At 35.0% G+C, this 14,977-nt stretch overlaps 1 protein-coding gene across 2 annotated transcripts in view; it reads right to left on the bottom strand.

Moving 5' to 3' along the window:
• The window catches only part of ASXL2 (ASXL transcriptional regulator 2), a 129,865-nt gene that overhangs the window by 29,230 nt on the left and 85,658 nt on the right, over positions 1-14,977 (bottom strand). For both annotated transcript variants that reach the window (XM_029231659.1, XM_029231660.1), the window contains 2 exons: positions 4,498-4,613; positions 379-508 (listed from right to left, as the gene is read on the bottom strand). In XM_029231659.1, coding sequence (XP_029087492.1) covers positions 379-508; positions 4,498-4,613 — 246 coding nt within the window. The remainder of the gene's footprint in view (positions 1-378; positions 509-4,497; positions 4,614-14,977) is intronic.

Here is a 14,977-nt window from a genome sequence, read left to right as displayed (position 1 = left end):
GAAACCCAAATGTATCAAGAATTCTTAGGAAAACCTTTTATTTTTAAAGAAGAGAACCAGTGAAGAGTTCAGTGTGAGCATCTTGGAAACATCAGCTTTATAAAGTTACTAATTAGAGGCTTTCAAATATTATTAGTTTAGACATATTGGAAGTTAGTCATTGATCTTATTCTAACATGCAAATCCCAATGATGTATTTTTTAACAACTGTATGATTACTCTGCATAAATTTCCCCCTCTACCCTAGAAGGATTTATACTGATGATCTGGCAGTAATATAATACAGTAATTTAAAAATAAAGGATATAGTATATGAATTTGGTATACAAAAATACTGGAAAAAGAAACCTTCACTGAAAAGACATTCAGTCTGCCTACCAGGTTTGGCAGGTACAGAGTCACTGGCTGCTTTGACAGTCTTCAGAGAGAGGTGCTGGTTGGAGGAGATGGACATGCTTGGCCTGCATTGCTGCTGCTGCTGTTTCTTCTGCTGTTGCTGTTTTAGAGCCTATAAAGAGAAAACTGACTGTAAGAAACAAAACAAATCAGTTTTTAGTAATAACAGAAAAATGACTTTAAGTGGTGAAGAAGAGTATGCTGATTATCCAATTTCTTTGAAATCCATCAAAGTAAACAAAAATCTGAACTAATTAAACGCAAGGCTTAAATAATCCTTAAGAGTTTGGATATTTTTTTTTTACCAATGTTCTCCTTTAAATAAATGTGAGAAATTGTCATTAACATTTTTAAAGCTTAAAAATCACCAGTAAGCCATGGACTTCTCATACTTGTAGTAGCAGAGAATTAGATGTTTTCAATCATTCTGAAAACAGAATTCTAAGCCCTGGACCCAGAAGAGTCCCATTTGCATCAACTTTATGTAGAAATGTAAATATTTAGCTTACGTATGTTTCAGAGGTTCTGCATTTGAACAAAAGGTTGTAAATAACTACTTGAATTTGATGTCAGGTAAGAGCAGTAAGATTTGGCCCAATGACCAAATAAATCTCAGCAATTTATAGCAATGCAGTAAACTGAAGGGAAGGAAGACTGGAAAACATGGGTTCTAAGAACAGTGTGATTCCTTCTGGTTATTTCAGAACATTTTAATTTCTGTGATGTTCTCAGTTTAGAGAATATACTAAACTATTTAGAATGAACAGAAAGACAAATAGCTTCCCAGATTTTAATCATAAAGATATATAAAGGCTATTTTTAAACTCAAGGGTTTAAAAAGAAAAAAAGACAGAAACTAAGAAAGTAAAACTACATTTCAGGAAAAAGTTGAACATCTACGACCTCATTAAAATGCCAGTTTAAGCTTTAACCTTCACGACCATCATGTAGAAAAGTGTGGAATAACTGCCTACTTGTCTTCCATTCCCTTTTCACAATATGGTTTTCTCCTTTCCACATTCACATATACCTCTGGCTATGCCATGCAAGCACAGTGGCAACACTTGATCTCCTTGATCTAAGCTGTCAGTGGAGAAAAGAAACTGAGAGAGTCGGGTATCTGGCTTACGTTCACCTACAACATTTATAATAGGTGAGGCAGAAGCATAATGTCAGTGCTGTCTGATCACTGATTACAGCTTGTCTCTCATTCTTTGCAATCAGAACAGAAAATGTTTGTAAGCTTCCTGTGTGGCAGCCATTAGTATTCATTTCTTTCTATTCACAGTACCTAGATCATTCTAAGTTAATGCAAAATTTAATAGAACCACTTGATCTTATCTATTTCTGCTATGATCATGTAAATTCAGATATATGATGAAAACAAAATAACTTACAGCCTCTCTGTTTCAGAACTGTACTCGGTTTTCCCCTCCCTCAGTACCTTACAAACCCTGTTCTAATTCTGTTTAAAATTTAAAAAGCAAACAACAAAACAAACCTTCACTGGGGTAAAGGATAACTTACACTGAAATAAGTTGTCTCACCTAATAATATGAAAAACATACACTGGAGGCAAGGCCTTACTTTACATACCAACAATCTAATTTATATAATTTCTCATACTGGTATTCCTTAAAGAAAATACAGTATTTGACTCCTGAGATTACAGGAGAATAATACAGAGTAGTATATATGTCATGAATAAGCTAACAAGTTTTACTAAAATACTTGCCTTTTCTCTGTGGAAAAGAGGCATCTCATACTTCTTTTTTTTTTTTTAATTAACATCTTTATTGGAGTATAACTGCTTTACAATGGTGTGTCAGTTTCTGCTTTATAACAAAGTGCATCTCATACTTCTTAAACTCTTGCAAAGAATGTGTAAAATTACAAGTGCTGCAGGATACCCAGGCAGATTGTAATTAACCTTATTCAAAATTTTGGACATCTTTTAATAAAAGCACTTTTGGTTTAAACACTTTAAGACCTACTTAAATTTTTTTTTTTTTTTTTTGCGGTACGTGGGCCTCTCACTGTTGTGGCCTTCCCGTTGCGGAGCACAGGCTCCGGACGCACAGGCTCAGTGGCCATGGCTCACGGGCCCAGCCGCTCCACGGCATGTGGGATCTTCCTGGACCGGGGCATGAACCCGGGTCTCCTGCATCGGCAGGCAGACTCTCAACCACTGCGCCACCAGGGAAGCCCATAATTAAAAAAATTTTATCTCATCCATCCATCTATCTATCTATCTATCTATCTATCTATCTATCTATCATCTATCTAGGGCCGCACTGCACAGCTTATGGGATCTTAGTTCCCTGACCAGGGATTGAACCTGGGTCCCAGCAGTGAAAGCGCTGAGTCATAACCACTGGACTGCCAGAGAATTCCCTTAAAGTTTTAATTAAACAGTTATGACATGAATACATTTTTACCATTTAATTCAAACATAAAGCTAAAGTCTCTTTTGCCCACCACTCAGTCTTGTTCCCCAATCCTCAAAGATAACCACAGTCATCAATTTATTTTTCCTTATTGAGCTTTTTTTACACTTACATTGTATGTATGTGTTTCTGTGTATATACAGATTCATATTTCCATTAAAAATATACTATTGTTCTGGGTATGTATGTGGCTATGTGTATGTTTTTAATGAATGTTGTAACACAACTTGATTTTAATGATTAAACATTATAGTGTGGTGATGTTTCCATGTCTATGCATACAGAAAAACTTAATTACAAGGTAAACTTTTAACCCTGTATAATTTTCTAACATATGGATATGCCGCTGTTTATTAAGGAATTCATATATATATATATACACATATATATATATATACACACATATATATATATATCCACTTGCAAGTTTTTGCTATTACAAACTTTAATGCAAACATTTTCCTGTGTGTGTATGTAAGTATGTATGAATACATGCATTTTTCTAAGATAAGTTCCCAAATATTTAACTACTTAGTCATGGGGGATATGCATTTAAAATTTTAATAAACATAAAATTTCTCTCCAAAGTAGCTATAAGAATTTATATTCCACCAGCAAACTACAAGTAGTCATTTTCCCACATACTTGACAGTGCTTGTGCTTGATGTTATAATTAAGCTGTATTATATACACTAATCTGAGGATAAAATTAGTCTGTGTCCTTAATTATTAGTCAAAAATTTAAATTTACTGATAATTTGCATTTCAAAAAATAGAAAGCAAGTTCTTTGAAAAGCCCAATAAAATAGTCGGCAAGTAACATTGAGAAAAAAGAAGATACATCACAAATGAACAACACTGATGAACAAAAGAGAAACATAAAAAACAATACTATGTACAACTTTATACCAATATTTGAAAAAAAATCAAGTGAAATGGAGCATTTTCTAAGAAAAGTAAATTTCCAAAATTGGCTCAAAAATCAGAAAAATCAAGAGATCAGTAGTAGTAGATGAAATTGAAATGCTAGGAAAACAGTTGTAAAAGTGAGATTTGCAGAACTTTCAGGGAAAAAAATACTTTCTATGATTTTTTTCCAAAAATCAGAAAAATAATAGAGGGCTATACAACTTATTTTAGATGCTAAGAACAATCCTGATTCCAAAACTGTATAAGGATAGTACAAGAAAATAACAAAATCGAAGCTAAAATCTTAAATAATAAAATTCCATTAACATATTAAAAATTATATAAAAAACATATAGGGTTTATTCCAGAGAGCTAACAATACATTAACATTAGAAAGTCTAGCCCTGGAATTCTATATATTGGTTGACTTAAAGAGAAAGGCTACCTGATCATCTTCATAAATGCTGAAGAAACTCAACCTGAAAAATTCAATACCTACTCTTATTTAAACACACACACACATACACACACCCCTCTTCGCAAATTGGAAACTAATGAGGAACTTTAAAAATGTGATAAAAAGAGTATCTACCATAAACCTATAACACAGAGGTGCATAACTTATTGAATACAAAGTGGGAAACCACACAAAATTTCTCCTTTCAAGAAATTTTCACTGACTGCCAGAATCATGTATTTTTAATGTAGGAGATTATAATTCTGATAAATAGAATAGCACGATTACCTGCTTTAGTGCCTTCTTGCTGTGCTTCTGTGATGGAGAAATGACTTTACCTGCTGGAATGGTGGGTGATGGGCAGCCTGACTGAGGAGAGGATGGTTGTGACAGTCTGGACGATACTAGGGGGGAAAATGACAATGAAAAGTTTTGTTATTAGAGTTGATATCAAGCACCATTCCTTCCCCAATCATATGCTGCTACCTGTATTAAGAACTGTGACCAAACACTTTTGGGAAGGATCTTCTTTTTGGAGTTCTACTGCAAACAGCCTCCCTTTTCAGTTTATTTCCTCAGAAAGCTCTAGTGAAGGATGATAGGATGGGGAAGGGATGGATGTTAGTATTCATTACTTTTCATTCTTTAATTTTTCAATAGAATTGACTGAAGAAGCAGGAAGTAGAATATAAACCATGAGTCATCAACTAAGATAAAACTTAGAAAAGATGCTAAAGCCCATTGGACAGTATCTATGTTCTTAAGGTAAATCTAATAACAACATGATATTGTGGAAGAGCCCTGGATTGATAGAATGGGTTCCAGTTTTCCCTATCTTTAAAATGGAAGGCAATAAGGCCATTCCACCTCAAACACTACCATAGCTTTAATTTTTATATTCCTTCATCTCTTACATCAATAGTTTTAGGTCTACCCATGTGAAAGGGTACGTTAGGATTTCTCTGATGGAATCAGTGTAGGTTTGCACAGGATGTAACCACTCTTTACTTCATCACCAGCTGTTTTATACCTCATCAGAGCTTAGCCAAACCTTAGTATTACGTAAATGAGGGTTTTCCCTTCAAGGGCCTATACCTCTTACAATAAATAGCAATTAGATCTTTATGTTCTATAAAGTTCAACAGTGTATTATTTATGATACGAGATAACAAAAGAAATTGCTGATTCAGACCCCTTAATAATAAAAATAATAATCACTACTGCTAGTGATGACTCTCAAAGAATCCATGTTTACTAATGCCTTCTTTCAAAGCAGCTGGACTGAAAGGGCCTGGATAGCAAAATGGCATCTCATGGTATGGCTAACGGGTCTAAAGATACCATATGAAGTATGCTGGCAGGTAGCTACCTGACATAAGAATGTAGAAACATGGTTCACTGGAATACATAAGTTTTGGAATTTCAATGGACTCTTAGATGTCCTAAGAAAGGAATGCACAGTAGACAACATTTAAAGAGGACAACAGTAGACAATGTTAAGACCTATCTTAAGACCTATCATAGTTAGCTTTAACTTTGTATCCCAACCCTTTATAATCAGGTTATATATGGGAAAGAACTGACATACAGTAAGCGTGGCGTTAAAAAAAAAAATTCACCGTAATATACAATACAAAAAATGGAGTTGGATAATTCTTGAGATGGTTAAGCAACAAAAAGAAACCATATCCTAGTGCACTTAGATGTTGACCAATTTTTTAAAATAACAGTTTCACTGAGATATAACTTATATGCCATACAATTCACCTAAAGTGCACAATTCAATGGCTTTTAATATATTTGCAAAGTTGTGTAACCATCATCACAATCAATTTTCATCACCCACTAAAAAAACCCTGTACTGGTTAGCTGTCACTCCTCTTTCCCCTAACCCACTGCCCTAGTCCAAGGTAATCACCAATCTATTTTTTGTCCCTATGCACTTGCCTATTCTGGACATTGCATATAAATGGTATCATACAATATGTGCTGTTTTGTGAATGGCTTTTTTTACTTAGCATGTTTTAAAGATTCACCTCTGTTAGAGCATGTATCAATACTTTATTCCTTTTTATCATCAAATAATATTCTATTGTATGCATAGCCACATTTTGTTATTCATTAGCTGATTTGACATTTGAGTTGCTCAAAAGGACATTTGAGTTACTTCCACTTTTTGCCATTACGAACACTCGTTAGCAGAATTTTGTGTTGGACAGATGTTTTCAATTCTCCTGGGTTCATGCCTAAAAGTGAAACTGCTGTTTTTTCCAGTAACTCTATGTTTAAACTCTTTGAGGAAGTGCTAAACTGATTTCCAAGATGGTCGAACCATTTTTTACAATTCCACCAGAAATGTATGAGGGTTCTAATTTCTCCATATCCTTGTCAACATCTGATATTGTCTGTCTTTTTTATTTCACCAATGTTTTTAAAGGGACATTATAAAAATAAAACTAACAACTATTAATATTTAACTATATTTATTTTCTTTTTAATGGTTTGCAGAAATCTGAGATTATTCACGTCCTCACCTGTCCCAATAACTGTCTGAAAATAAACAAAACAAACGACCAAGCCAAAATGACCCTATTAAAGAACATAAGAATTCTACTTTGTAGCCTGGAAAAGAGATAATAAAGCTATCTGTAATTAACAGGGCAAACTGTTTGGAATGTTTCCCTTTAAGGCAAAAGCCCTTTCTAACAAATGAATCCATAAATGTATCTCAAAGCCAACTGAAATAAATCACGAAAATTCCAGGACCCACCAATGAGAAATACCTCCCAGTACTTAATGCCAAGCACTGGTCTCATAACTTTAATGAAACTTAAACTTTACTCTAACTTTTAAATATTAAAGGTTCAGAACTACGAACAGCAAATAAGATTTAAACACATGTTGAGAAACTCATCTCTTTTAATTCCTTTTAGTGTCTACATTGTCTCCAAGACACATAACTTTATTAGAGCAACCATGAATTAAACATCGTCTATGTGCCTAATGCTGCGCTAGGTTCATTTGAACAGAATTTCATTGAACTCTTGTAACTACCCTCTAAGATGGGTACAACTTCTCTTTATACCCCCACCCAATCTCCTCCAATTCTATCCTCTGAGATAACTAAATAATATAGTTGGGATGGCATCCTTGCTGACATTTTTCTATGCAAAAAAAAAAAAAAATTTCAAGGATATACATTTATAAATAAATAAATATACACACCTGCATATTGTGATGGTATTATCTAAATTTTCCCTATCTGGAAATTTAATTATCCTGACAAAGGACACAGCTAGTAAGGAGCACAACTAAGATTTGGACTCTGTATAGTTTCAGAATGAGTGATTACTTGTAGTGAGCTAAGTGGTGGCCACCAAAAGTCATGTCCATGTCCCAACCCCCAGAACGTGGAAATGTTACATTATTTGGAAAAGGAGTCTTGGCAGATTTAATTAAGGATTTTGAGATAAGGAGATCATCGTGGATTATTCCAGTAGGCCTTAAATCAAATGACAAGTGACGGCAGACACAAGACAGGCACAGAGGAGAAGGCCATGTGGACAGAGGCAGAGACTGGAGGATGTGGCCATAGGAAAAGTATGTCAGCAACCACCAGAAGCTAGAAAATACACAGAACAGACTTCTCCCTTAGAGTCTCTGCAGAGAGTATAGCCCTGCTGACACCTTGACTTCCGACTTCTGGCCTCTAGAACTGTGAGAAAATAAATAAATTTCTGTTGTTTTAAGGCTCCTGGTTTGTGGTAATCTGTTACAGCAGCCTCAGAAAAGTAATACAGCACTTAAAACGGATTTTGTTTTTTTAAAGTATCAACTCACAGATGTTTACATATTTGAAATGTTTACATCATTAGCAATTATTAAAAATTTGGCACTCAAACTGTGCACTTTTGGGGTAGTGGGAGTTCCTTCAAGTTGTAAACCATCTTTGGGACATGGCCCCAGCAGTATCCAACCACTTCCTTGCTATCTGGCACAGAAAGAGTCCTAGGCAAATCTTGCATAATTTTTTTGCCCAGACTAGGAACACCCCCTTCTCCAAGGAGACCTGATACCTTTTTATTGAAAATGGTATTAAAACACTGCACTTGATGCTACTCAGTTACCACTGGTTCTAGAACTTTTCAGTGACTGGAACAAAAAAAAAAAAAAATTTTTTTTTTCAAAGGAAAAAATTTTAAAAATTCATGCAAAAGATAAATCGGAATTTATGATTACAGCATTGTCACTTAACTTTTCTGATTTTATATTTCTATCGCTTTTCTTCCCAGATAATCCTGGTTTCTAATAACATTACTGTAACTATTGTTTTCTATTATAGATTTAATTTCAAAGAAATCATATCAATATAATTACTGAAAAGAAGACTACTGAAGACAGTTTAAGATTTCTCTGAGTCTGGTCTCCCACACCTAAGACATATCCTACAGTAACTTACCTATGTCATTATGTTCAAATTTGACATATACTTGAGTTTGCTTTAAGTTGTTTGATATTTCTAGAAAGTGCATTTTAAATTTTTAATTGGCTTAATTATGTAAAACTATAAAACAAGTTACTTTCATATAAGTCTAGCTCCCTCCCCTGTCTACACCACTTTATTACCTCCTTTCCCTTAAAGGAAATAATTTATATTAGTTTTTATCCTTCCATTGTTTTTTATTTGCATTTTTGTTTTGGTGAAAACATTGTGTGTGTGTGTGTGTGTGTGTGTGTATTTTAATATGTTAACTCACTTCTTTAAGCAAAATAAACCATGTACTAGAAATTGTCCATACCCTTGATTTTTAAAATATAATCAATATAATATATCCTGGGGAAGAGAACAGAAGAGAACATAAGAGATCTTCCTTTTAACACCTGCAAAAGATTCCACTGGCAGATGTACCATAATTTCTTCAGCTGGACTCTTATTTTGGTAATTTCTAGTCTTTTGCTCTTATTACTACAATGTCTTAACCAGCGGTTTCTAAGGTGTTGTACCAAGAACAAAACCATAACTATCTAAAAATCTGTTAGAATGCAAATTACTAGATCCCAGTCCAGATCTACTGAACCAGAAATTCTGAAGGTGGGGCCCAGGAATCTGCATCATAATAAGCTCTCCAGGTGATTCTGATGCATGTTCAACTATAGTATATACGAAGAAACAGTTTTCCAAAGTGGTTGTACCGATTTATACTCCTACCAGCAATATATGAGAGTTCCAACATAATTTACCACATTAACAGAATAAAGGAAGAAAATATATCTACTGAAATAGTAGATGAAGGAAAAGCAACTGATAAAATTCAACAACTGTTCGTTATAAAATCTCTTAGACTACAAATAGAAAGGAACTAACTTCATCTAATAAAGAGTGTCTACAGTAACCTACTGTAGTCAACGTCATTCTGAAAATGGCATAATATTCAAAACTTTACCTTATAAATATAGAGAAAAGGATGATTGACGTTACCACTCCTATGTCACTCTTTACTGGAAGCCCTAGCCAGTATAACATGGCAAAAAAATAAAACTGCCACTACTCATAAATCACATGTTTGCATATGTGGACAATCCTAAGAATAAACCTATATATAAACCATTAGATTAGAAAATAATTTAGAAATGTTGCTGGATACAATATCAATGCTGGGAGAGGCAATCCACCACGTGCCCTCAGTGTTGCTACAAGTACTTGCTGGGTATGCCAAGAATGCAAGTCCCTGGATGCTGTATTTACAGTCAGTGACTCTGAGAGAAGGCAGTAACTCTTCCCAAAGTAGGCTTGCTTCCACTTACTATTTAAAAGCCCTGAAAGGAGACACAGAGTTGGCCAACAGGCACATGGAAAGATGCTTAACATGACTAATCATCAAAGATATGCAAGTCAAAACCATAATGAGGTATCACCTCACACTTGTCAGAACAGCTATCATCAAAAAGACAACAAATAACAAGTGCTGGCGAGGATGTGGAGAAACGAAACCCTCATGTACTGTTGGTGGGAATGTAAATTGGTGCAGCCACTATGGAAAAACAGAACAAAGATTCCTCAAAAAATTAAAAATAGAACTACCACATGATCCAGCAGTTCCACTCCTGGGTATTTGTCCAAACAAAACAAAAACATAATCAGGAAAGATATATGCACCCCTATGTTCACTTCAGCATTATTTATAACAGCCAAGATATGGAAGCAATCTAAGTGCCCACCAACAGATGAATGGATAAAGAAGATGTGTTATGTATGTACGCATGTACGTACAAACACACAGCACATGCACACACACACACACACAACGTGGCACATTACTCAGCAATAAAAAAGAATGAAATCTTGTCACCATGTGTGGCAACAATGATGGATCCAGAGGGCATATTATATTAAATGAAGCCAGAAGAACAAAGACAAATACTGTATGATTTCACTTATATGTGGAACCTAAAAAACAAAACAAATGAACAACCAAAACTAAACAGAAACAGAATGGGAACTCCTTGGCAGTCCAATGGTAAGGACTTGGCCACTGCCATGGCCCGAGTTCAAGCCCTGGTCAGGGAACTAAGATCCTGTAAGCCGTGCATTGTGGCCAAAAAACAAAAAACAAAAAAACAAAAAACAAAACCCAGAAACAGACCCATAGATACGGAGAACAAACAGGTGGTTGCCAGAGGGGAGAGTGGTGGTGAGGGGAAGAAAGAAACAGGTGAGGCAGATTAAGAGGTACAAACTTTGTTACCAAATAAATGAGTCACAGGTATGTAATATATCCTACCCTATGGGGAATATAGTCAATAATGGTATAATATCTTTGGTGACAGAGGACAACTAGACTTATCATGGTTATCATTCTGAAATACAGAAATATGGAATCACTATGTTTTGTACCAGGAACTGATAGTGTTGTAGGTCAACTATACTTCAAAAACAAACTCATAGAAAAAATGATCAGATTTGTGATTACCAGAGGTGGGGAGGTTGCGGGGACTGATGAAGGTACAAACTTCCACTTAGAAGATAAATAAGTACTAGGGATGTAATGTACAACATGATAAATACAATTAATACCACTGTATGTTATACATGAAAGTTAAGAAAGTACACCCTGAAAGTTCTCATCACAAGGAGAAAAATTTTTTTTAATTTCTTTAATTTTGTTATCTATTTCAATATATGAGATGATGGATGTTCACTAAACTTAATGTGGTAATCATTTCATGACATATGTAAGTCAAATCATTATGCTGTACACCTTAAACTTATACAATGTTGTATGTCAACTGTATCTCAATAAAAATGGAGGGGAGGAAGGGAGGGGAAGAGGGAGGGAGGGAAGGAGGAATTGAACTCCTCAGCCTCAGTGTTCCTTGGCTAAGATACAAACCAACAGCATGAGTAGCATGCACCTGGGCCCATTATCTCATCAACCATGGAAGACTTGGAGATAAAGAGGAACCAACACAACAAATATGCTATGTTCATACTGCTTGCCATGCTGTGAGTAATAAAGTCCTTTTTCTCTGACCCAGGAGTCTTGCATCTTCTGTCAACGTGCATGAACCAATACAAAGCTAACTTGTTAGCTTACAAAAAGGATAGAATCCTAGACCCTTCACAGACATTGACAATCAATTTACAAAAATTAACTATATGTATTTTTTTTTCCCCACATCACACAGCTTGTGGGATCTTAGTTCCCCGACCAGAAATTGAACCCGTGCCTTCTGCAGTGGAAGTGTGGAGTCCTAACCACTGGACCGCCAGGGAAGTCCTTGTATGTATTTTTATATATCAGCAATAAGCAATCATGAAATGAAAAAATTTCAAATCCATTTATAATAGAATAAAAAATGTCAAAGAATAAATCTAATAAAAGATGTACAAGACCTCTACAAAGAAAATTATATGACATTAATGAAAGAAAACTGCAGAAAATGCAGTAATATCACTTTCATAGATTGAAAGGCTTAATGTAAACATGCAACAGAGCCCAAACTGACATACAGTTTTAATGCAATCCCGATCAAAATCCTAGCAGGTTAATGGGAGCGGGGGCATGTGAAAACTGACTAGCTGATTCTAAAATTTACATGGAAATGAGATGAGCCAAAAGAACCAAAAACTCCTGAAAACCAAAGAGCTTAAAACTCTTTGGTTCTGCAAATAAACTAACTGCTTAAACAACAGTTCTCAAGATTATATCCTGAACTACTAGTCCTCCAATGTGGATGGCGCAACAGAGTCAAAAGCACTCATTTAAGAACGTATTTAGTATCTGATTAGAAACAAAAATGCTTGCTTTCATATAAACATATAGACATAACAAAAGATTAACAAGTTCTGATCAAAAGCACTCATTATTTGATTTAAAAAACCAAAAATGTCACACACAAAAACCAAACAGCGACCTAGTAGAGAGATCTTTTTAAACTCAAATTTAAGAGTTTTCAGAAAAATATTTGAAACAAATTTTAGAACTGAGGCTTATTAAATCCAGTTTTACACAGTTTACTGGAAGTAGTTTCAGGCTGTTGGATACATATGTACCATCCCCTGAGTATAAGATCAGAAGGTACCATTTTTCAGATACATTATAGCACTGGGAATTTTCCATTTCAACAAATGATTATCATACTGAACAAGGTCAAAAGGGCAATGGACTATTCATATTAGATGCATTTGAATTAAAAGCTTTAGTAAATAATCTCTGACTTAGCATTTTAGTTTCTCCTGAAGACATTCAATGGGCCCCTCTGAAGTATGAGAGACACTATCAGAAATAATGGAGTAGTAATATCAAAATTGAAATTGAGCTTTACATAGTTGAAGGATTAATAGTTGAAAGTGTGCATGGTCAAAAACAGCAATCCTTCTCTTAAGGGAGAGTTTTATTTTCACAGTAGTCTTTCTTTAGAGGAACTTCATTTCCAGAAGTAACAGACCGTTTTAGTTCTAAATCCCTTCTCCTCACACCAAGTACAGTCTACTCCAAACTGAGCAGGCTGTGGCTCCTGATTATATTCAAACAGTCCCCTAACCAAAGATGAAGAGGCCTTACCTGAACACCTTCCCTTGCTTCTGGGTACCCTAACTATCCAAGTCCTAGTAGTGTAGCTGTCTTTAATACATGACAAAGCTAAAACCTCCAACTCAGACACTAATCACCCCAGGAGAGAAGAGAGCATCTCTCCCAAAGGTCTCTCACCATGTAAGTTAACTTTGCCCAAAGGAGTTTTTCTCTCCAGTATACTTTTTAAAGGTGACATTTCTCTCTATATATAATCATCACTATTCAGTAACTTAACACATATATAAATGCTGTTAGAGGGCAGACAGGTCTACGGTATTTTACGTAACTCCAAACACACTATGTATCAAATTCCTGAAGCAGTAAAATTAACATGAGCTCATGTTCCTGGAAAGAATTAGTAACACCTTACAAGTGAAAAAGCATATTTCACTTAATTTTTTTCTTGACATTTTGAAAGCAGACCAAAATTTAACAAAACTTTTTTCAGAAGATAAAAATAATGCTTTTGCAGTTGCTGCATGCTGCAGTATTTATATTTTAGGGGAAAGGCAGAGACTTCACTTAGCTACAGTCCTACAAAAAAGCAACAGAAAAGTTGATTTTAATCATTTTTCTGGCGTTATTCCATCTTACCTTGGATTGGAATTCCAAAAAGCTCGTCTCTGAACATTGTTTCCTGTCTGAAAATTAGGAACCAGAACTACAAACTTCTAAGTTCTTCCACCTTACACAGAAATCAATAAACCAGTGTTAACATTGGACTGAATTTCAAAGTTCTATTCTCTGTCCCTATCTGGCTAAAAGGTATACCTATATCAAGAGTTTCTATCGATTTCCAACTAGAAGTATCAGTTTTGCTGTCAGAGCTCTTTATTTTTGTGCATAAAAGGAAGTGGGTTTTGATACCATCTCAGTGTTCTTCCTGTCTTACCATGCATTTGAAATAAAGTGATGTCAGATTGAGAGTAAAAGCCCTAAATAAGAAAAAGCAATAGGCACATTTAGTTAGTTTTACCTTTATTAATAACTGCAACTGACTTAGAACTGCTGTGCAGCATGCTGCTACTATCACTGCTAACTACAAGTTTTCCATTTTAACTTGCACTGGACTACAAAAACATTCATAAATATATAATATAAACCTAAAATTTTACATTTCTATGCCTATGTCATATGCATGACCCATGAATGAGAGAAGCACATCCTACGAGAGACTAAATCATTCTTCATTATCGCTAGCTCAGCATTTATCCATTTCTGAAGACCATCAGAGCTGCTAGAGTAGTTAGCATGTCCATATGCCATCATGTGCACCTCTCATCTCCACCTTCCAAATGCCACATAAAGGCCATTCTATACTCAGTTTAATAGGCTACAATCAGAAAAGATCTTTACTGAACATCTCATCTTAATGTAAACTGAGGCTAAGTAATATTGTGACAATTTCTAGAAGAAGAATGAATCAGAGGCAGTTCAAAAATAGTTTATGTGGACCACAATTTTGAATTTGCTATTACCTTGCTGTTAATATCTTCTATTATTATGCCAAGTGTGGGGCAAGGTTATACTATTTTAATCTACCCATTAAGCTACGGACAATGGGGTTCTATTGTTATTTTAAATCCTCCTGTATCATAATACATTTAGAGAGCGCCTTTCACAACCATGTAACAACCACTACTTCAAATAGCCACTGCAGTTATAAAGCAGAAACTGACACACCATTGTAA

Source organism: Monodon monoceros, unplaced genomic scaffold (genome assembly GCF_005190385.1).
Source record: "Monodon monoceros isolate NGI ecotype Baffin Bay Population unplaced genomic scaffold, NGI_Narwhal_1 Super_Scaffold_19, whole genome shotgun sequence".
Taxonomy (NCBI): Eukaryota; Metazoa; Chordata; class Mammalia; order Artiodactyla; family Monodontidae; genus Monodon; species Monodon monoceros.
This window is presented reverse-complemented; position numbering and strand designations above follow the sequence as displayed.